The 24781-nt window shown below is 31.1% G+C and overlaps 1 protein-coding gene across 4 annotated transcripts in view; it reads left to right on the top strand.

Annotated features, from left to right (window-relative positions):
- LOC126774005 (uncharacterized) overlaps nucleotides 1-24436 on the top strand; it is a 111832-nt gene extending 87396 nt beyond the window's left edge. Inside the window, exons 1-5 of one of the 4 annotated variants that reach the window (XR_007669781.1) lie at nucleotides 12140-12317; nucleotides 19097-20493; nucleotides 20938-21058; nucleotides 21660-21714; nucleotides 21847-24436. Coding sequence is in view for 2 of the 4 variants with exons in the window: in XM_050495291.1 (XP_050351248.1) it covers nucleotides 19125-20493; nucleotides 21660-21714; nucleotides 21847-21898 (1476 nt within the window). In the remaining 2 variants the exon portion in view is untranslated. Of the gene's footprint in view, nucleotides 1-12139; nucleotides 12318-19096; nucleotides 20494-20937; nucleotides 21059-21659; nucleotides 21715-21846 lie in introns of those variants that run through there. The other 3 variants (XR_007669782.1, XM_050495291.1, XM_050495292.1) reach the window with 3 other exon arrangements.
- Nucleotides 24437-24781: the final 345 nt, after the last annotated feature.

Raw genomic sequence — 24781 nt, forward strand, 5'->3', positions numbered from 1 at the left:
ATCTCGTAGGAGACATCCTCAGGATGGACGTCATACTGAGCCCGAGACGGCTCAAATTTCAAGGCGGAGTTTAGTACTCGCCACAATACCCGGTGACGCTGTAAAGGCCAGTAGAGCTAACAGCATATATTCAATCAGAAAAAAAATTTTTAGGACATTTCTTTAGGAATGTCCAATGAATGCGGTCACGTGCTCACTCGCGCTCCCCTTTCGTGCGCTAATTTTGGGACATTCTAATTGATCGTATTTTTTTTATTTGGTAGAAACCTATTAAGCTCAGGAATTATAATAGCATAACAGAGCTATTTGTATGTGAATTATTCTTAATTTAAAAATAGGATGTTTCAGACGTCCTATTTTTAAATTAAGGATAAATTAGTAATAAAAGTAGCCGTTTTAATTTTTATGTAGTTAAAATTATTGATTTTATTTTTATCAACGACACACAGTTTAAATATCAAGCAGTAGTTTTTTAGCAGTTTTATAAATTCAATTCTTGTATTATTATATTTTAACATTATATACATTTAGTACTGAAATAATATTTATCTAATTTTTATATGAAGCTAATGAATGAGTCTATTTATTTTAGTCTCTAACGCAATGTTTTCTGTTTCTAATCCGCTTATTACTAACGCATTCGCCCGTGTTATTTAATATACTTAACCTACTTCAAGCTTATAAGCGTATTGTACACTTAATTTCGTTTATCACGAACTTTAAAGTTTTATAACGAACGAGCTTATGCCCATTTATCATCAGCTTTGCTTGTGTAGTATAGGATGTAGATAGGTAGTATTTTTTATCTTGGGTATTTGTATCATCAAGGCCACAAATCATGCCGTGTTTATATAAGATATCATGATGTCGATTTTTAATTAAATGGCAACCGCGTGTTCTCTTTGCGTACAAACTGGCAATATTTTTCATAAACTGTGTTTTGGAGCTGCTTGGTAAATTAAGATAAACAAAGGTTTATATATTTTTACAATTGAGCTAGTACAATCATTTAAAATAATAACGGAAAGAAATTTAATAAACTTTATTAAAAAAACAGAAATATATTAATTAGTAGCAAGCATAGCAACACTGTGTTAAAGTTCCATTGGTGAAAAACCTATTCTACGAAAATATTAAAGGAAATTTGGCACATGTGGCAAAATTTAGTACATCCTGTACCTTACAATAATTTTCTGAATTAAGCACATTCAAGCAAATGGTTCCGCTTGAACCCGCGATCATCAGTTGAGATCAACACATTCTATCTACTGGGCCTTGTTCAATGAGCTTTGCTTATAACTTTTCATCATCCCTTTACCTAAACCTTCAACTAAATACCTTCAACTAAAGTTCAATTTCTTTAACTTATATAGCGTAATAGAAATATATATTCAATAACAATATACTATATAGTTTGATAGTGTTATTGACTTGCTGTGTCAGTAATTTATAACTACGATATACTTATTTTAATCAGTGGATTAAATAAATATACTAAGGAAAGCAAAAGTTTCTTTATATAACGACTAGATTTCGCCCGCGTAGGAGAGGGACAGTGTAGATATATTTCCTTTTCTGTACCTTTGACAACGTGTATGCAATATTTCTTAATGATAGGTTAAGTAATTAGTACGTGAAAGCGTAATAAACAAACAAAAACAAAACTTACTTTTACATTTATAACTATAGTTAGATTAGAATATTGCTTTAAACAATATTGCTATTTTTAGGTTAAACAATTTCAATTCCTTGTGAACGGAATTTATATTCAATTCATAAATATCTAATCGTGACATTACGCGTAATTGCTATAATTGCAGCGTTAGAAGCGAAGTTAATGGGGGCACTTCCGGTCTGCGCCCGCGCCCCGGGCTTCGGAACTTCAATTTCCGTTGAAAGCTGATTTTCCTTTATGACAGCAACACGGCGTCTATTTTTTCAAAAGCGCCTGAATCATAATGAATTGTTTTCAATGTTTTATTAAATTAGTTGTTTGAGTTGTTTCAACTTATTTCAAATGAATATTAAATAGATTTGATTAAAATTATTTCCGCACGCAGATTCACTCGTATATTAGTGTGATATAAATTAAAAAACAAATGTTAAAATTACCCGTTGTAATTATAATAGGGTTTAAAATCCACGAACAAAATTTAAAGCCAAAATTCTATGAAATATAGCTTAATCACTTGGCCTTAAATCGTGGGAAACAGTAGAAACATTCCCTTTGTGTGACATATTATCAATACAAGGGAATGCATATTCGTGAAATGTGCCCGTCGGTCGGCCTTTGAAGCTGAAATCAAAACAAAAGGAAATGGGAAACGGGAAAAGAGACGATATTTAGCCACTTTTGAATGGCAGTTATGTAACCACAGTGTTTTCACTTAAAAAAAAAAGATTTAAAATGAATATATTACAAATTTTATTTTTTGGCCTTTTATACAACAAGTGTTTCTTAGCTGAAGGTCGTGGATTTAAATACAGGCGAGAATCATTGAGTTTCCAAATGCGTAATTTTTAATTTGTGCCTATAATTCATATTGTTTCTGGTAGTTAAAAAATATCGTGAAAAGACCTAAATTAGAGCAATTGAATATGCTTTAAACCTTCCCAATAAGAGATTGTAGCCTTTACGGAGATTTACCGGCTATTCACATTTTTATGAAAACAAAAAGTACATAATAAATTTCATAAATAGTAAATATTAACAAATTACCAATAAATGTTTCCAATAAGTGATTAATACATACGCCTCGTGCAGATGCAATGGATAAACTTACCAATTAATTAGAAATTAGGTTTAAAAAGGACAAGGAGAGGACAAAATGACAAATAATAAATTTATCAAAATCATAATTATAAAAATTAAATTAACCCGTAGCAATTGTTATTTGACAAAAGAGATATGAAATATATCACAATATACACTTCTACTGTTAAATAAAATCAATCAAAACAGACAATTGTAATACAGAACGGAATACTTTAGCGTATTTCAATAAATATAACTTGATATTTGTGTGTTTATTCCTTATGTGATCCTAAACTATTCATTCGATTGTGATAAAACTTAGGTGAGGTGTTCTGCGTACGCCATCGAAGGTCGAGGCTCAATATTGTGTCCTTTAAATTAAAATGTTTATTATGTAGACTCGTGCGAAGCTAGTACGGGCAACTAGTTATATATTATAAAACAAGGTTACAAAATTAATAAAATATGTTTTATATTTCTCATTAATATTTTTTTCAATATAGATTTTAATCGACGTAAGAACCCATATTATTCTGAAGGGCTTCAATGAAACCTCACCCACGCTTACAGAACAGAATATTAAATTATTTTATTTTTAGCTTGAATCATATTCATACATTTTAAGTCATCTTTTTTAATATTTCATTACAATTTCGTCTTATAGTAATTATCTATTTTGCAATCTCGTTGAAAGAACTGTGTAATTGTTTTCTAATTCCAATAACTCTTAATTTTTTTGGAGTATTATTTTATTTAACAACTAACGTTGATGAAAATAACAGTAATTGATTTTTTCGTCATATTGAATAACGAGTTGAGCTTTTTATTGATAAAATGTAGTAAAAATGTTAATTATGATTCAATTTAGCTTTTTAATTAAGCCTTGGCTTTTTTTATGAGTTTTTTTTAAATTTGCTTATTTAACCAATTAGTATGTGTAGGCCAAATCTCGCAACCAAATAAACCAGTTCTACCAAAACGGTTATACTGAAAATTTTACATGATTTTATTTTGATAAAAATAATATATTTATTTAATAAGGACCATCAGCCGTCATTACACGTACACATTTAATAATAAAAACACATATAAACTTTACATAAAGTGCGACTGTATGAGTCTCTAGTGACGCATCAAGAAGTCCACAACATGCATTTTCAAAAATATTTATATTTTTGGAAAACACTTTTTTATACTACTTAAAACAGATTATAATAAAGATAATATTTTTTATAATAATACTAAGTGTACTTTTATAAAAGACTAATTATCCTTATTATTTATTACATTTATTTATTTTATTCATTACTTTAAAATAAATAGTTTGTTTTATATATAAAGTACTGGTTTCACATTCATATTTAATTTAACATGGATGTATATAGCATAGACACGATCTGCGTTCGAAGTAACTTGTGAGTCTCGACAAAACGAAAATCGTTCACAAACAATGGATCCTAACAATGCGTATAGCCTCGAGAAATATAAATCTGTCCTGAGATCGTGTATTAATCGTCGTATTTGGTGAATAAATTTACTTTTGTTTGAGTTTGCTTTCGCTGTGGCGTTATTTATTCAGTAGGACGACCCGAGGCCAGGAGCTCAGATACTCCTGGTGTTTACATAACATTTTCGTCCCACTGTTTGCCATTGACTTGGCGATATCTCTAGGAACTGAATTTATTAAGCAAGTATTTATTTTGAATGAGGAATCGCTGCCGTTTCTCGCGAAATGAACAATGCCGATGTTGTTTTGATGGGTCTATAACAAATAACAGTTATTTTCATAGGAATAATCAAGTTACGTTTATAAATATTTATCTTGTTATCATGTTACTTCCTGTGTTATGTTACCAAATTATTAACGCACACATACGAATATATTACATATTATAATATGAGTGCAGTAAGTACAGATTTATTATGTAATGTAAGTGTGCGTTAATGATATTTTATTATATATATTTATTGAATATTTTAGCTGACTCGAAATTATAGTAATATTTTTTTAATATTTACATATATTGGGAATCGATGGTAAGTTTATAGGAGCAGTCGCCTGCGCAAGAGCAGACCCCTGGCGTAGGCGATTGATTTATGCCAATGGCGCAAATTTGCCTACGCAGACTGCTAGAACTATCTCAGCCTACTCTTACATCTATTGTTACTTACAACCAGAATTATCAGCTTATTGTACTGCTGTATATCATGATTGAAGCGAAAATAAACTTGTTAGCTTGAAGGATATTGTGAGTTATTGTTATGATTTAATATAAAGAACTTGATTTTAGTGAAAATTATCGCAGTTTTTAATTAGAAGACATATATCAGGTTTTCAAACATAAAAAAGAAGTATAACTTTTAAAATATATTAAAATACGAGTAAATCGTTAAGGTTCTTAAATTTTCGCATTCCGAATTTTTCTCCGCAAAATATCCCTGAGTCATGCTCCATACTTCATTTTAATGGCAGCGTACGACAGTAGATTGGAATACTGAGTTAGCATACAAAATTAAGAAACACTTTTACTGTAATGAACGAAGGAGTACGCCATTAAAATAGTGCCACATAAATAATTCAGGCGTGGTTTTGGCGTCGTTTCAAGTTATTTTCACATTAAATTTCATGAGAGGTACATTTTTCCGGACAAGCGCGACGCGCGCGGTCTGCGTCGGTCGTGCAAGTTGTCATACATCTAATTGACTGTATTGTTAAACTTCCTAGATATTTTTTTAACTGAGAATATTCTTGCATTTTCATTTTTAAATGAAATTGTTTTTACACATTAGACGTTCTATATTAATATTGATTATGAAGAGTGTAAAAGAGTTTTCCATGAAAATAGAACGAATTTATAAAAGAAAGGAAATAAGCATTTTTGAACTATACTTACACTTCTTTGAAATTCATGGAAAAGTTTTAACAATTATGTATACAAACTGCTAACAATGTGCAATTCTTGAACCGTTCTGTCTTAAGTATTTCTACTCGTGGAGGAAATCTTATTTCTTCGTTTTGTGTCGTCGCCTTAGCCGCTGGGAATGCTGACGGGAGACCTCTGTTCCTTTTTATTTTTACACCGTAAAGCAAAGTCTACGACTTACGAACGTTGATTTATATGGTAATAATGTATATATATCTAATCAATTTTATTCAACGGTCACGGTTTCTCGAAGACAGTTTGAGTTCGTCGTAACACTACTCTGGGTTTCAATACGTTAAGCGTAAAGCGGCAATCAATCACGCTGTATCAAAATTTGATGTTGACATAAAGTAGAGGAGAATATGATTGATGCACCCACTTCCAAACCCCATTAGTAATAACCGCAACTAAAGCAATAATTTAATAAGATTGTCCTACAAGCTACAAAAACAATATTTTACTCAACGATGGCGTGTTACATAGCATATTTGTCTTCTACTTTAAAATCACTAACAACAGTTAATGTTAAACAAATGTTTTCGAAGTTTTATTTTATTGCTGAGAATCTAAGAAGTTTTTATATTCGTTGTCATTGAAGTGTATTTTAAACTACTTTGAAAGAACGTTAGTTCTGTGCAAAAGTATAAGAGAATTTTAAACAAAATATGATGCATAATATGGGTCTTGATTTGTTTATATGCAATAGCGTACCAGCTTAACATGAAATGAAAGTTAATGGATACAGTATGAATATTTCAACTTTGCCGCTTTGAAATTGTGTTGCATTACAGTTGAAAATTTTTAGATGCAAATACACAATAAAATAATCTCTGTTGCGCGTTAATATTCGATGCATAATTCCGTAGCGATATCTCAGACGGCTACAGACTCAGATCTGATATTTTAAATATTTTGTCTGCTGTAATGTTGAATATATTACACTAACATTCGTAATTATTCCGTATAATTTTAACTTGTTGTTTATTCTACTTTAAGAGCAAAGTAAAAACGTATCTATATGAAATCTATTTAAAGTCCTCGTCAGAATATAATATGGGTTAGTGATTGTTTTGTTTTCGGAAACATAATAGTCACTGTAGGCTTGTCTTTCACGAAATAATCTGCAAATTCATTTCGGTACTTGCTTAACGAGGAGAAGCGAATAAACGTACCTACTTATTTCAAGAAAAACTAACCACGATCATTAGTTTGGTGACTTGCTCGCTTGTGGCGTGTTACGGTAATGGATCAGCTCAGTCATGGTTTACATTTCAAACTAACGTTTACATATACGTTATTGTTTGTGTTGCTGAGTCTATTTGATTTGTTTAATTTTATATTTTTAATATTATTATTATTGCTAACTATATAGATTTTTGGTTAAGTCTTGATATTTAATTAAATCTGTAATGGGACCGAGTTTTTATAACGTATTTTTCTTAATTAAGTTATGAATATTGAGGTCAAGGGAAAAATGTTTTAAAAATATTGACTTAAAATTATCAACTTTAGTATAACATATAAAAAGGTTTTTTCATCATCATTGTTTCTCTTTTCTATTCGTCTCTAGCCTCAGTAACTCCATTCTTCCAGATGTCACCCCTCATACAGTATTTTTATATTTTCTTCTGGCGTGGCTTAAAGTCATTCACATCCGTACTTAACTGCCTTCTTGGTATATTATCATATTCATCTCAAATAAATCTGTACCAGGATATTATAAGAAACTTAAATTACTATACATCTATGTGAAATGTTATTATTATATCCATATGAAAGGTTATTTTAATATAGAACGTTGGGTATTTACATAAAAAGGACTTTATTAATCAAACAAGGCTACTGTTCGGTAGTCATGCTACTAACAATCGTGGTCACGTGATGTTCATAATGACGTAAACAGAATAAAAATTCAATCATATCTTTATTATAAAGACTAACAGGCTCGTTGCTCTAGTAGTTAATAATGTTGCATATTGTGTGATAATTTGTTAAGCTCCGGGGTCGGACCAATAAAAACACGTGGAAGAAACGCATGAAAACACCTTCTCCAAAAGAGATTGCATAAATTTGTCAAGTTTCATGGTAAACGGTCTAACGGTGTCAGTCTATTTATATTAAATATATATACCTACTAACATCCTTGCTTAGGTATATATAAGACTACCTTCCACCTTTGCAACATACCTTTCTTCGCATGTTCAAGCGTTTATATCTCATAGTTTAAAAACTATCATGAGCTACCTAAAGCTAATGCCTAATATAAATTGATCTCTTACTCGTGCGATATCGAGACTGGTATTTAGTATTTAATAAAACTAAACTAAACTCATTTGTATGATCAACCAAATATATACGTGACTAAAATACACCGAATTTTGAAGTAACAAATTTCGTAATTAGTCAATCACTCAGGTATTCAAACAGTTTTACTACGAACATTACAAAAACTTGGTTAAAAGTTTAAATTAAGTTTCTCCATTCAGCTTGTAATTCAAGCATAATTATAATAGTCAATGAAATTTGTTGACGGTTTGAATTTTTAACTAATTTCAACATTTAATGTGACTGTAAGCAGTGACAATTCATTTAACAATATGAGTTAAGTTTTTGAAAAAGAACGATTTGTTCGAAGAAAATGTTTTTAGACATTTTTAAAGTTTCACTTTAAGAATTAGTTTCTGAACTGATATTAGCTTACTTGAAATTTATATTATACCACCAAGAAATTCAAAATATGCTGTTTTAGATATCATATTAGATGAATTTATTCATTACAGTTAAATGTAATCATTGTGCATAAAAACAATGTACATAACATTAACTAGTAAATATAAAAAAATAAATAATTAGAATTGAATAGAATACTAATTTCAGTTTTTTATCATATATATTATTCATCATATATATCATATATATTGTAATTTCATCCTGCATATATTGTATTAAAAATATTTAAAAAAAAGTTATATATATTTGGATGTATATATATAAAAGCCTAACCATTTATTGCATTGTTTTTACTTCTAACTGAATAGCAACATAAAACCACACAGCTGTTTAGGCTACACATTTAACGAATACTCTAGCCTTTGTATATAATATTTTCTTTTATAGATATACAATATTACTTAACATATTCATGTTATATAAAAGCGTTTAATAGAGCAATAAACTTGATATCCTCAAAGTTAGAAAATTATCTTAAGTAGATTCAGTTTATTATCATATGTATAATATAAAGGTTTCGCTTGCATAATTTCTGAGAAGGGTATGTTACGAATTCCTATTCGTCATAAGTCTCTTATACCTTTACAATAAATGACAAAGCTGACCTGATTTTCCCTTAACTTCGCAGCCCATGGGGAGGGAAGCCCTTCGGGAGCCATAATTTCATTACATATAACCTACGTTGTTAGAATTGCTACTATTTTAGGGACAGCTGCGGTATGAACATACTTATTTTCAAAAATAATGTTTTTATAGTAACTTTATTACTCTGAGTATACTAACAAAGTAATTTAAATATTATTATCTTATAGCTAATATTTGATGCATACTTATAGCACACAGTGATGATACTTTTCTATAAATTGACTCAAAATAAAAATTGGTGATTTTCATTTAAAAAAAAGATTTTTCGTCTTAAGAAAATAATTCGAATTACAAGCATTACTAACGCATAATAAGACATTTGATAGTTACAAATAGAATTTTCAAACTTTAATGTAAAGGGAATTTTTGTTCACAAAAAACTATTCAACCGAATGGATTCATTAACACAGGTGACTTGTAAAACCCATGTAATGTGAAATCGTATGTCACCGAGCACTCCCGATTCCGCATAATGGCCGACCCCACTTAACAGTCTTTGAGTCAGGAAATATACATACGATTGTCTGATTCGATTATCGCATGGAATAAAGACCCTACGATATTTTCTAATTCAATTGAAATGAAGCCTATTTAACAACAACGGGTTGCTAAGATAACTTATCGTCTACGAAATACTTTATATAATATCGCTGACAGGATGATTACCGGGTCTTGTCTTGTATCACGTAACACGACTCATTCATCATATATTCTACCGCTAAACATTACTACTTAATTCTATCGTTATGTTTTCTTATAAAAGCACCGATATTTCTTGGCGTATATATGACCTGTGATCATCATTGAGCTAATTTGGCTGTCTTACTTCTTGTTGTAAATTAAAAAATAAAAACAATAAATTACTAGTCATTGAACAAGCATATTGTCTCTAATTTCTTCGATTTTAAAATATTTTATCGTCTTTAAAGTAAATAGATTGCGATACATTACATTAAGAAACTCATTTTCTAAAGATATACCCATATACCTTCTATGTAGTATTTTCAGATAATCGGTACCGATGTCAAGATATCGTACGTAAACCTCCAGTGTAAACCACAGGATCACGGATGCATTAGCTGATTAAATTTGAAAAGCGTGCTTACATTAAACCATTAAATGGAAGAAGGTTATATTTAATTTTGCAACTTAACGTTATTTTTGTTAGGGTTTATGTAATAAAAATGAGATGAGTCATTGTGTTTCAAAGATCATTATTTTCACAATGTTATATAATTTATTTTATTTAAAAAATGTCTAATTTTACATTATACACCTTCAACAGGTGTACAATATAAAAATAGACATTTTTTAAATAAAACTAGAGAAAACAGACAGTTAGCCTACTGAAAACGAAATATTTTTTGTTATAAATTGTTAAGAAATATAAACTTATATATATTTACAAAACCAATATATTCGGAAGTTTAATGAGAGCGAACATTGGTAGTAACTGTGTTCCTGCATTGTATAAGTTAAAACACTGTCCCTAGTTCATTTTACTTGCCCAGATTATTATATATTATAGATTCCCCATCCTATAAATACAATAGACTACCTCGTTAGTCTCGTGGCAAGATATAAATCCGCAGAAACCCGAGTCATGAGTTTAAACCCCAGGTGGGGCGATGAAAAGTTATTTCGTTTGTCAGCAGCTGCCTGGAGTCTAGATTTGGAAGTATGTATTCCGTGCCTCGGAAAACACGTAAAGGCGTTGATTGTTAAAACTCTTACCGGTCGTGTCGAATCGCCGTCCTATCGGATTATGAAAGTAAGGGAATAGAGAGTGCATACAAGTTTGCGCACACACTTGAGTGTTATAATACGTCCTGCGCTGTGCTGCCTATTTTGATTAATTCAAACTGAAGGTTTATATAATATAATAAGCTTATTTTCAAAAGCCCTGATTTGATAAAATGAAATCAAATATCGACTTTCGTTATTAATAAACACAAAGCGCTATATGTATTGTAATTAACGCATGAATACAATTTATAATTAACACTTATACTCTGCTGCAGTAATGAAAATATAACTTTAAATCTTTCATGTATATATAATAATTACATGATTAATAATAATTTTATATGTATACTTGATGTTACACTATAAAACAATAATAAAAATTAAAGTAACAACCTATAAGTGTCCCACTGCTGGACTAAGGCTTGCTACTTTTTGAGGATAAGGTACTGAATTAATTCCATCACGCCGCTCTAATGTAGCTTGGTGGATACATATGTGTCAGATTTTCATCCGACACATGCAATTTTTCTCGTGATGTTTTCCTGCGCCGCCGAGTACCAGATGAATTATAAACACAAATTAAGCACGTAAAAGTTCTGTGGTGCTTGCTCGATTTATATCCGCAATTATAGGATAAGGTATACGTGTTCAAACCTTTGGGTCATTTCGATGAATTCATAAACAGAGTTATTTATTACTTAATATACTACAGGCATTTATTTTACCTATTTCTGCTTAAATACTTTTTGTGTATTTAATTATGCCCGAAGTAACAGTCTTGGACAAATGGTTAACGAAATAAGACAAGATGCTCACTTTCTTTTCCTTCTTATTTATAATTACTTGACAGAACACTTCACTTAATTTTTTTTTTCGGCTCGGGAATAAAACCTCGACTACCTCGAGATAGCTACCTCGAGATTTATTATAAGCCTTATAAACAAACCACTAAATCAACGTTATATTCAATTAACTTCTACTTTTAGCCAAACTGATATTATAAATGCGAAAATAATTTTGTATATTTGTTTCTTTGTTACGCTTTAAATATTGTTAAATTTTGTATTCACGTTGTCAGAAAAGGATATTGTTCACCTAACACATAGCCAACCCGTCACACGAAGGCGGAAACTAGTAGTTAAAGAAATAAAATATATAATCAAATTAATCGCTTACCGCAAATGATAGTTCATTTAAATATGTCAATTGCATGATAGGCACTCAGCATTATCAAGCATTATCATATAATGGATTGATTAATGTTAAAGGTCGACTGAGCCCGGACGATATTCACATTTATCTTTTGATACTTATAAGCACTACTGTATTACTGATTTATATCTCATTAAACGTGTCCGTATCATGAGCATACATATCGTATTTGATTTTAATCATCTTTTAATTCGGCTCATATGCTCAGTCGTATGAATTTATTTTCACTTAAGGACTATCCATACCCATTTGTGATATATACGAGATAACTGCAACTAAGGGATTTCACGGACGTTATTTAACTGGTAAGGCGTACCTAAACCTTAAATATACGTATTGGTATCATAGCCGACAATATTATATTTGTCTTCTTTGTAAGTTGTCTGTATAAGAATGCTATTAGTGATAAGTTCGTCTATGCATGCAAGCTTATATAATTGTATATATTTTTATCTTAAATTTCAGCTTATTTTTTTAAACGTATGTATGTATATGGATTTAATTTAAACAAAATGATAAAAACTTCGTGTGTTACACACTAGATAACATAATTTATATATTAGGTACTTTAACGGAATCGCTCAAGCGTATAATAAAAATTATCTTATTATTTTGTAATAAAATAATATTTAACGTACGTATTAACTTTTTAATAGGTTTTTGATTGAAAATTTATATTTGATCTTTACAAACGAAATGCGTACTCCGAGTAATCTAAACCCGCGATGGCTTCAGTCTCTTGTTATTTCGCTGTTTAATTTAAATATGTAAATTTTATTAGGCATAATACAGGCTGAGGACTCTTGAATTGCAAATGAATGTGACATTACATTTTATAGGCTGGTAGCCAATTCGCCGGGCCGTTTCCTTGGCAAATTTTCACTTAGAAATACCCTCTATTTTAGTAGCGTTTTATTGGTTACATTTAGGTGAAATAACAAGATGCTTATGTTCTCATCGGCTGCTATTATTTCCGAAAAATATGTTTATATTTTAAAATTAAGTAAATTTTATGTTACTTTGTTGCTGAATAAAGCTGAACTTGTTACTTATCTCAAAAAATCAAATCAAACAAATTATCAGACATATTTACCTTGAATTTTAATAAACAAAAAAAGGCTAAAAATATTCTATAAAGGTTTTTTTTTGAATATGTTACTTAAGAAATTTTCGTTTCGAAATGAATTTATAGGTAATCCTGCTCTCTCTGGCCTATTATCATATTCACTCTTATTAGTTTTGAAATAGTATATCTGAAAACAGGCATTACAAATATTCATTATTATCTTTTACATTTATTATTAACGTACAAATTTTTGTAGCGGCCGTAAATTGAGAAAACCTACATTTTATCTTTCACAAGGCACATTGATAAAATGATAATGTCTATTTGTGCTAAAGTTGGGTTTAGTGCCGACGTGAAATCTAGACGAGGAGGACCTTAGCTGTAAAAGGAAAGAATGATTTTATAATATCCCTTATCTGTCTGGCCATTTTCGTTTTATGTTATCATTTAAATAAGAGCCTTCACATAGCATATTTATTTTCTAAAACGATTTTTTAAAATGTTTCGTATATAAATAACACATACATCACAATGAATATATTAAAAATTTAATTTTACGCTACGTACGTGTTGAATGACCAAAAAATTTACACAATTTTGTACACCTATTTGTTGCTTATTCTTTTAAACATATATCTTGGTAAATTTATACATTAATATAGTACTACGTGGTTGGCGTGGTTGGTAGATACTTGCCTTTCACGCCGAAGGTAGTGGGCTCGATTCCTATCCAGGACAGACATTCGTGTGCATGAACATGTCTGTTTGTCCTGAGTTTGGGTGTAATTATCTATATAAGTATGTATATACAAAATAAAAGTAGGATATGTAGTATATCAGTTGTCTGGTTTCTATAGTACAAGCTCTGCTTAGTTTGGAATCACATGGCCGTGTGTGAATAATGTCCCAGGACATTATTATTATTATTTAAAAAAAAAGTAACCGTACTGATAACAGTACGATTTCTGTGTAAAGAAACTATATAGTGCATTTTATTAACGGAAATAAATACAATGTTTTTGTTTCGCAGAACCGCACCAAAAATATGGCAAAAATTATGAGTTAAACATTTTGTTTGTAAATTAACTATTTAATTAAATGGAATTTGTATCTTATTTTCTATTTATAAAGTAATTATTCATATACTATTTACTGGTGGTAGAGCTTTGTGCAAGCTCGTCTGGGTAGGTACCACTCATCAGATATTCTACCGCAAAACAGCAATACTTGATATTGTTATGTTCCGGTTAGAAGGATAAGTGAGCCAGTGTAATTACAGGCAACAGGGACATAAAATTTTAGTTCCCAAGGTTGGTGGCGCATTGGCTATGTAAGCGATGGTTGACATTTCTTACAATGCCAATGTCTAAGGACGTTTGGTGACCACTTACCATCAGGTGGCCCATATGCTCGTCCACCTTATTATTCTATAAAAAAAAGTACTATCTTCACAATCTCATAAATATTATCATTACATATAATAGTAGATTTATAAAAATCATAAAAATCATTTAATATATATTACAAGATTAAATTAAATTTAAAGTTACCGTCAATTCCCAATTTATTGTCTAAAAAAGTTCAGTTCAGTGGTTACTTGCTTCTGTCTACAGATATATTCCATGCAATGAAATTATTATAATTATATTCTGCACAAAAATCAACAAATACTGTTCATATAGCTAATATTACTATAAAATACTAACTAACTATAACTAAGGACTCTGCTTATGGCTTAAAACTATAAAAATAAAAGCATATAAAGGCATTAATGCTCATTGCTAAGCGCACCAAGCATTCTAAGCATAGCGGTATATTGTGTATATTCAAACACAAGGTTTATATAAAGTTCTGTAGTTTACTCCTAAAGCAGTACACTCCAAAGTTCTCCAAACCTCTTGTTCGATCTGTAGTATTACTAAGCCGTACAAAATGCTCAGCTACTTGAACACTCGAATTTCCATCGTACCTGCTTTGCCTTATAACTAAATCCTAAAGAAAATTGAGCAGAAGCTGAGAAACCAGTATTACCAATAGAATTGCCAACATTTTATTGCATAAACCATAACTCATATTTCTATACGTCGTGAAATCCTTTTTTATTTAAAACAAAAATTATTTAATATAAATTAATTATTCTAAGTTACTTCCGAAATTTATATTAGATTTCGTATAAAGTAAGAACTTATGGATAATAATGGTCTGTTATAAAAGATACATAAATTATTTTCAAAAAATTCATACTAGTCTATTGAAAGTTGTATATTTTCAGTATATTCGTATAGATAAATATATTTTCGACTTATGTATGAAAACAACTTATTGTTAAAAATCATAGTATTATATGTGTATCATATGATAAATACATACATACACAAGCAGGACACATATTAGCTGTTCTGATATAAGTTAGGAACAGCGATTATTATCGATACAAGTTCTAGTTATACATTATACAACGAAAGCGATTCTGGTATATATTCGCACATTTTATTAACAATTCTCTCAGCAGTAAAACACGATCATCTCCACAAAGACCGCTTAATGGTTTTCTGGTGTGCAGCCCTAAAATAGATTTTAGTGCTAAATTAACTGTTTCTTCGTAACGTTTGTCGATAATAGTTTATTAGTTTGGTAAGTGAACTACACTTAATAATTTAAAATATCGTCAGTTTGTGTAGCCAAGTAGTATTTAATCATACAATAGAATAAGTAAAAGTAACAGTCTATGAAAGTTTGTGAAATATTCCACCACGCATCAATGCGTGGATAAACATGTAGCAGAATTTCAGTGAAATTAGACACATTTAGGTTTCCTCATGAAGTTTTTCTTCATTGCCGAGCACAATATGAATTATAAATACAAATTTTCATGTGCTTTCATGAAAATTCAGTGCTGCTTACTTGGATTCGAACCCGCTTCATCGGTTAATATTCACGCGCTCTAACCACTGGGCCATCTCAGTTTATATCGAATAGTTCATTGTTAATTTTTTACTACATAAATCATTCATGAAACAGTCACGAAAAAACAAACCTTATATTGACATTTTCCACGCGACTTGCCAACATCACCGCTAGGTATCTTTTGTAAGTTTCTCATAAATATATATTTTTTTATTTATAATACAACTCTGTTCGACTTAATTACTTATATATCAATTTTTATTGTACTTACAAAGATCTGATAACAACTTGGCCGACATGAAAAGTTCATTTTTTTCAACATTACATAATAGATACCATAGATTATTTTAGATATCAATTTATTCATTCAAAGTTAAAATTGATTATTTTTTTTTATTCCCAATATATTTGCATTAAAACAGGTATTTATTTCAGTGACATGACATATAATATTCTCCTATAAAAACTTTGCAGCTTACACTAATAAAATTATACGTCCCATCTCGCATTCTCGAACATTTATATTAAATTCCATAAAAATATTTGTAGAGCACATGTGCACCACAAAAACTATTATTCCTAACGAACGCAAACGCGGAGTGCATAGAAAAAACACTTATTATCTTATCGCTATGATGGATGATGATATTATAATAATAGCGGAATATTTGAATCACTTGTGGTACTAAAATACGAGTAACAAATTAAAACGGTTATTATATTGTTCTAATTAAAATGAATCACTGTGTGCCTTTTAATTTGTTTGTTTAATTTTGATTTACGGTTTAATATCTGTGGCTACTTTAATTAAAATAAACTAGTTAGTTCTAAAATTGATGGTAAACATTTTATTTTTACCTGTAAGCCCTCCGGTGTTGCAGGTGTCCATGGGTGGTGGTAGTCGCTTTCCATCATATGAGTCCGTTTGCCCCCTCTTACGTAAAAAAAGTTATGTAAAATTACAAATGAAAAAGGTAATCCAGTCACTAATTAAAATATATATATTTATTATAGAATAAAGAGGAAAAAGGACATGTTCTTGTGATATATATATGTACAGTAAAATTCAAACTTTAGACGCTAACTGTGTGTTAGTCCATTGGGTTCAAGGTGCCAATAAACCAATGTTACGAAGTCGCTGCATCGTCTAAATTGTTTGTACCTACAATGCCACAGGACAATCTTCTTTCTCAATCTTTCTGGACGTCCGTTACTTCTTATATAAGAATCTTGGATTCATTTTTAAATGAGAACATTTAATATTGTTTACTTGTAATAACAACTTTGAACCCACATGCATAATTTGTACGTGCTTTAATACTATCATTGAATAGATGTGTCTAATTCTGTCACTGCTTTTTAATAGTTTTTACAATACTTTATTTTATAGTTTCAGGGAAAAAACATTTAATTATTATACGAATTATAAAGAATACTCGAAGATTAGTCGAATTAAAGCTGATCGTTTTAGGTAAACCCCTAATTAGAATGTAGTGGAGAAGCAATATTTTAATAACGTTTTTTAGATATCTCTCATTATAATCTTATATAAGAAATAAACTTAATTTTCTCCCCTACCCATTCAGATAGTAGCAAAAGTTCTTAAATAATATGTTGAGAATTTTCGTAATAAACGTTAAATAACACGGAATTGATTGCAATTATGCCACCAAAGGCAGTGTTGCATGATTTTTTACCCTCCTGGCTGACACGTAAGGCGAGGGTGCCGAGGGGAATAAATGTGCTGATATCACGATTCGAATAATGTGTAGTATAAATTTTACTAAGCTTTTTACTAAGGTATTTTTGCATATTATTTTTATTAAAAGGGGAATCTTAAGCACGTCTCGGGCGAGCAAGAAGCTTTTCAATGTAAATATTTTTAAGCATCCGACTATTAAAGTGAGTTGTATAAATGTTATATTATTTTACTTAATGTTTTTATAAATCGGAATAGAAATGATTTTACGTATAAGAATAGTTTTTAATGAATATGATTTTTCGTCTATCTTATATTATATTATATACTTGCTAGTCTACTGTACTAGTAAATGTTAACGATATATGACAAAGTGATCTCTTTTAAATAGACGCGATTCATTTAGCAATATTATTTTATATAAACTCGTATTATTTAAAAAGGTATATAAAATACATTTAACGTGTAACGAAATTATTTCAATTCCAAGAATGTAAAATAATTATGTACAAACATTTCTTTGCGTCACACAAAAAGACTGTAAAGAGAAATTAATGGAATTGGCTGCGGCTTGATCCGCGCGGGGACGAAAAACAAACAGGAGGTATTAAGCTGACGCCACCATTAACGATTTCCCCATACTTATAAAGAACATGAATTGTGTTGAAAGGAGGTCTTAATACACAATCGGGAATAGCAATCTTTGGGGACGGAATAGCATAACAAATTATTGTTGCCGGACGGTCAACGGGCCCTTTACGAGGCGTTTCCCAACGTTGATGATGATTTAGATGCAAGGACTATCGGAGGATGTGAGCTGATACCGCGGGAAATAACCGCCCCGTAACCATAGAAACGATATAGGGCAGACCCCAACTCCCCCGACACTGTCTAGTTCACGGACACTTATTATCGTTATCGTAATAAATTGGTCTGGAATGCGTGCAATAACTTCAAGCGAAATCGCAATAAAATTCTGATGTGGAATTTCGTTATGATAAAAATGGATTTATTACTTTTTGCCTCGTTTGAATACGTGTTCCATTTTTATGTGGCAGTAACAATTACTGATATTTATATCATATTTTGTTATTTTTATTTTAGTTTTCTTATTACATAAACATATTGCTTCGTTAATGAGATATTTAAAAATTATAATTCTTTTATTTATATCACATGCCTGCATAACAATACAAACGGTGTGAGACCCGATTTTATTACGCGGCGACTGATGATGATATATCGACGTCGGCGTCTGTGTTGATCGTCACTTACCCTACCCTTATCACATACCATGTAATTTCGGATTCATTGCCCTCCGGCACCCGTCTACTGAGCTGAGATATTTTATTAAAAGTACATTATTCGATGTGTTTGAAATAAAATATTTTATATTTTTTTTTTTGTTACAGATAATATATGGCGATTAGAGGATGAGCCATGGAATCACGAAGTGCGCCGCCAAGCCCCGACGAATCTGGGGAGGCGGTGTTCGACTCACGGTGTGGACGATACCCTCACCAGCCTTCTCTACAGAGGGCCTTTGCAAGCTGTCGCGAGACCGGTCGACCTCGACCCCATCATCGTCATGCAGCATCCGAGCCAGCACGACCAGACGATCGTGTTCTTACAACAGCCGAGGTACACGATTATCCCTCATCAGAGTCAGGCATCGCTGCCGATTGCCCTCATCCACATTCGAGCAACGCCGACGATAGTCCGTGTTACGATCGATCAGATTACGAAGGAAATTCTAATTACAGTCTAAGGCACAACTTTCATCACACGATCGATTGCAGTAAACATAGATCTGAATTAAATTGTAGTCATACTCCAGATTACAACCACGATGATTCTGATTGTGATAGAGGGCATTCTCGTTCACAAACATCACGTCGCCCACATCGAAAACATAGACGAGAGGATGGAGATGAGGCACAATCACTTGATGAACGTTGTGCCCGTGATCTTGATGAAATATTACCTGCAAGGCTTGCTGCAGTAAATCTCTCGAGGGACCAGCCACCACAATCATGGAATCGAAGTAATATTGCAGCTACAATGGAGCGGTTTGAACCCGTCGATTACTCCTATGCTTATTACGACCATCATTTATCAATGCCTTCTTCGTCAAGGAAAGCAAACCGTCTGCGCGGACGAGGTGGAGTCCCGCGGGACCGATCTGCTCGACACAATTTTGTAACGAGATATGGCACTGAAGAAAACATTTACGAGGAAATAACAGATGGTTCTAGAACATGCCCCAAACATCGATATGGACCTCGGCAATCTCTAGTTTCACTTGATAGGAGCGTTGTTGAAGAAGAAGTGCGTAGAGTAGAGTCAAGACATAAACGAATTTTGGGAGAATTGAATCTTAGTGTAGAAGCGATGTTAATGCCAGAGTGTGAATCACCTGACTCTGAAGTGGCTGAGGACCGTGATAATATAGAAGAATTATTAAGAGTTGGTCCCACAGATGAGTTATTATCTCCTGCTAGCTGTAATCCTCCCGATTTGGACAGTGGTTTTAGTGGAAGCAGTAGTGGAGCAAGCTATGTTGGTAGCTTAAGAAGAAAACCTACAGGTTCAGTACCACATCTACCTGCCGTAGCTTATGGAACGCGAGGTGCTGGTGTGCGAATTTTAGGTGCAGATGAATGTAATTTGCGCTGTCCTCGAGATGGTCCGTCGCCAAGAAGCTCTAGTTGTGGAGATGCAAAATCCAGTGGCTTTTGGAATAAAAAAGCTTGGAGGAAAATATCTGGGTTTTCGAGCTCCAATAGTATAAACAAAGCTGGCTTAACAGGTGAGCTATTTTTTTTTTAATTTCTCCAGTTTCATCTCATATTTATATTGTACCTTTTATTTTGAACTATAATTTAGTCAGCCTTTTTTTGTTCCTTCTTTTGTTTTTTTTTTTTTTATTTTTTACATTTTATTACATTAATTTACATATTTTGAAAATAAATAAAACACAATCGCGGACTCATTGAAAGCAAAAAAATCTGAATTTAGCTCAAAAATACACAATGAAAAAATAATTTTACCAACTCGGAAATATTCATTATTTTACAAATGATCACGAAAGCGTTATTTTTTTTTATAAAAATACATGTATAAACGCAAAGGAAAGTCAAATTTTATAATAGAGTCTACATTTCGTCCGCCATAGGCACTTTCTAAATGGACGCGCTAGGTGTTTGTTGTTTTCGTTTGTTTGTTTTGTTAACGGTGCGGCATTTCATTGCAGGTCTGCTCGTTAGGTACACTTTCCGACGTAAGTCCGGCTCGCAAGGTACTCAGGGCAAGCGGCGTGCCGAGCCCGTCAAATGCGATGCGTGCCTCTCACAACGATGTTAGCCGCTATTATGGTAAGGGCTAAAACAGTAACGTCAGATAATTCGTTAGTACAAAATCATTTTGAGTATTGGACTTATCATACAATAAATTTTAGATACCGAATTAAAATAGGAGAATTTTTTTTTTATTTTTTATTTTGAAAACATTAACAATAATTAAAAGCGCGTCCATTCTTTTTTTTTTTTTGTTTTGTTATGTTTTATTTTCTTTTTTTTTCTTCCTCATAAGTTATGGCACCTCATTTTCTATGACATCTAATTTTTAAACTTTCTTGTTTGAATATCTATAAAAATACATCTAAAGCTCCAAGTTAGTCGGTAACGAGCAGCGATGTGGCTTGGTCAGAAACGATTAATAAAGTCGATACAAAGTTCTCTCATTAAGGTATCGCAGATATTACTTTTGCTAACTTCGACTTAAGATAAGTATTGTTCCGCAAGAACCGAGACAATAGCATGCGCTTCCACTTAATTAAACTTGTCGATGCTACGAAGAAACGAAACTTTATTAGATTAGCATTTATGACAATTCTGTCGTATCGTTTATATCGATCGATAACAAAATGAATACAATCGATATTTAAGTGTTTCATTTAAAATATGTTGGTTACAGATGAAGCATGTAGGCCAAGCAGAGCTAAATCCAGAACGGCTACTATACCATACAGGTTATATATTTAATTTAAAAAAAAATGCTGACATTTCATTAAAAAAAGTAATGCATGCGAATATTTGAATCATTTTATGAATACACTACTTATGCAATTCTAACGTGTCATTCAATTCTTATTTTGTTTCAGTTACTCCAACGGAAAACTGGTGGTGCCGTTGGATTCCCTAGCACAGAGCTGAGGGGCGGAACCCCCTTGCAATTCCCGCCTCGAATTCCTGCGAAGGACTTATAAGTACTAAAGAGCAACAATGAAAGCGAACAAGAAAGTTACTTGAAGTATACAAGTATTACATGTAGTATTACATAACTCTAAATTAACTACGGGCGAAGTGAGAATTCACGATTCTATACCTTCGTTGTTTGAGGTTGTCATGATGAGCTTGTTTAACTTCCACCAGCACATATGGCATCAGCACTCGTTATTTTTCAAGAATTCTATCGTTCGTTAAATCAATTGCATTTAAAACTTTAAATAAAATGGGTTGCTCTCCACAAGTTTCAATTTCGGACGGGTTGACGAGTTGTTCATTGCCAAGAGAATATTTATATCAACACCAACATTCCAAATGATGTTGCGATTAGTGGTACCTTTGGACCACGATCTGCCAGTGAGTCTATAAGACACGCTGCTTCGGCTTCACTTTAATTTTTGTACTGTAAAATTGTTGTAAATAAAGCAATCAATGACTAATAGAAAAAGAGGCGTATACGTTAAAGTGATAGATGAGCCTAATAAATATTTTGTATTGTTAAGATAACAGTTTCATAGAAACATACTACGTTGTTGTTACTTATCAATTTTTAGTAGATATTAGGTACCAAAAGGCTGACACGATTTAATCCGATTTTATACATGTATTATAACCCAATAGCATTTTTTTCAACTCATCAATGCTCTTAAAAACAATAATTGTTAGTGTCAGTTTTATATTTAATTTATTTCATTTTAGACACAGTTTTAGTTTTGTCGTTGTCATTATAAATATATGTATGTAAATCAAGGTCCAATATTTTCTTTGTATAAATATTTCTTTTTGTAAAATGTTTTCTTAATCGAGACCGTTATTTTCGTGTAATGACTGTTAATAATTGTTAGAATGTAATTGTAAAATATGTAAATAATAATAAACATGGTGCACTCAATCACATCATATTTACTTGTATATAAAACGTAAAATACGATGTGTCGCAATTGTGTTAGATATTTATATGCGAAATATGTAGGTTACAGATGCGTATTAAGAAAAAATTAATAACTGCCAGCCTTGTAATAGTTATATGGGTGTGACTATAATCAAAATAAAACTATCTAACTTGTCGGACAACATTTTTATATAATCGTTGATAAACTTTTAGTGAAATTTTCAAAAGAATAAATAATTATTGTTTAAGAATATTACATACGTGTAATTATTTGTTTAAATCTATGTTATATTCTGTTCAATGTCAAAGTTTTCTTCTTAACAATTTAACCGTTAGGTATATTAATAATATTCAGTCTTAAGCGAGTATGTAAAATATTATGAGACTAATATTGCATGTACGGCGTAATTCTAAACGGATACCATCCCAAAGAAGTTTCATTTTCGTTTGGAATCATAGTCTATCCTCATAAAAAAGGATTTTGTCTTATTACGAGTTCACTTAATTCGATTTTTGATGACAAACATTTGTTTTTCAAAAAAATCATAACTCGAAAAAATATTATATTTTTTAAATTTTTAATTTTACATTAAGATGAATATAGGTTTTGCAATATACGAAAGTTTAAAAATGTAAATTTTTTATCGACTGAATATTTATTGATTCAACTTTAAAAATCCTATGGTCCGTTAGCAAGTCACTTTCGATTTAGATAATCGACTCACGTAAACGCCGTGTTACAAAAAGCCTATATCGAACCAACCCGGTCATAAATATTAATATAAATCTAATTTGGAGGAAAAAAAAACAATTTTGCAATTATTCGTTTTAATAAAGAAAATTAAAAAAAAAAACGAATTGTAATTTTTTTATCAAAAGAAGCACTGACAAGTTAAAATGAACTAACTTTATTGATTATCTTTTTTACATTTACTAAAATTAATGATATTTTATCTTTAGACGCTTTATTCTTACAAAACGAATTTAAAACTGACATCCATTCAAAATATTATATACGGAATTTTATTTGTACATTAAAGAAATAGAGAATTTCTCAGAAAGTAAAAATGCACTGTTATTGAAAAGAGATAAATAAATGATTCTTAATCCATCCTTGAAACTCGAAAGTACTCGTTGTTGTATAAGATATTTTTGAGAAGTGTCTTGAGATAGGACGTTATTAATCCAACTGGCATATAATTTGCAAATGTCAATAAAAAATATATAAATGTGAAAGGCCATTTTATGAAATAAGTGATAATACAAAAGTATCGTCTATCTTGAAGATTGGTATAAATAAAATATATAAAATTATAAAATAAAATGAAATAAAATACAGCGTCCAAATATCTTAATATTTGTAATTTGTCACGGACCTTTTAAATTACTGTAAATATTACTATGTATTAAAACACTGTTCTTAATCAGCGAGGTATTATTTCATATGTTTGTCGTAATCAACTCGACTGATTTATCTTAAATAATCAATGTTACACTATTTCTTTAACTGTCTGTAATTTAGTGATCGTGTTCAAGTCAAAAGAGATTTTTATTAAATAAACTTTAAAATGTCATTGTGTTTAATTATTCTGCCTTGTACTTAACTAGTTGCTCGTCCCGACTTCGTACGGGTAAGTCATAAAAAATCCCTCCCTAAAGTTCCCTTAAAGTTAAAATTGAAATATATAAACATTTCCGGGCAAATTAAAGTAGATTAAACCGCTAGTAAGTTATCTAACTAGTAGGGACGAAGAACGTGACACGTGCAGCTTAAACACACGTCGTTATATAATAATTTAATGTTGATAATCTGAAATATTAATCACTGGTTCAATTATTTACAATTCACTCTTTAGTTCTTTTTTTCGATAAAATATAAGGAAGCAGTATTTAACTTTTTTTAATGTTGTCTAAAGTAT

The sequence above is a fragment of the Nymphalis io genome, chromosome 15, assembly GCF_905147045.1.
Source record: "Nymphalis io chromosome 15, ilAglIoxx1.1, whole genome shotgun sequence".
In the NCBI taxonomy this organism is placed as follows: Eukaryota; Metazoa; Arthropoda; class Insecta; order Lepidoptera; family Nymphalidae; genus Nymphalis; species Nymphalis io.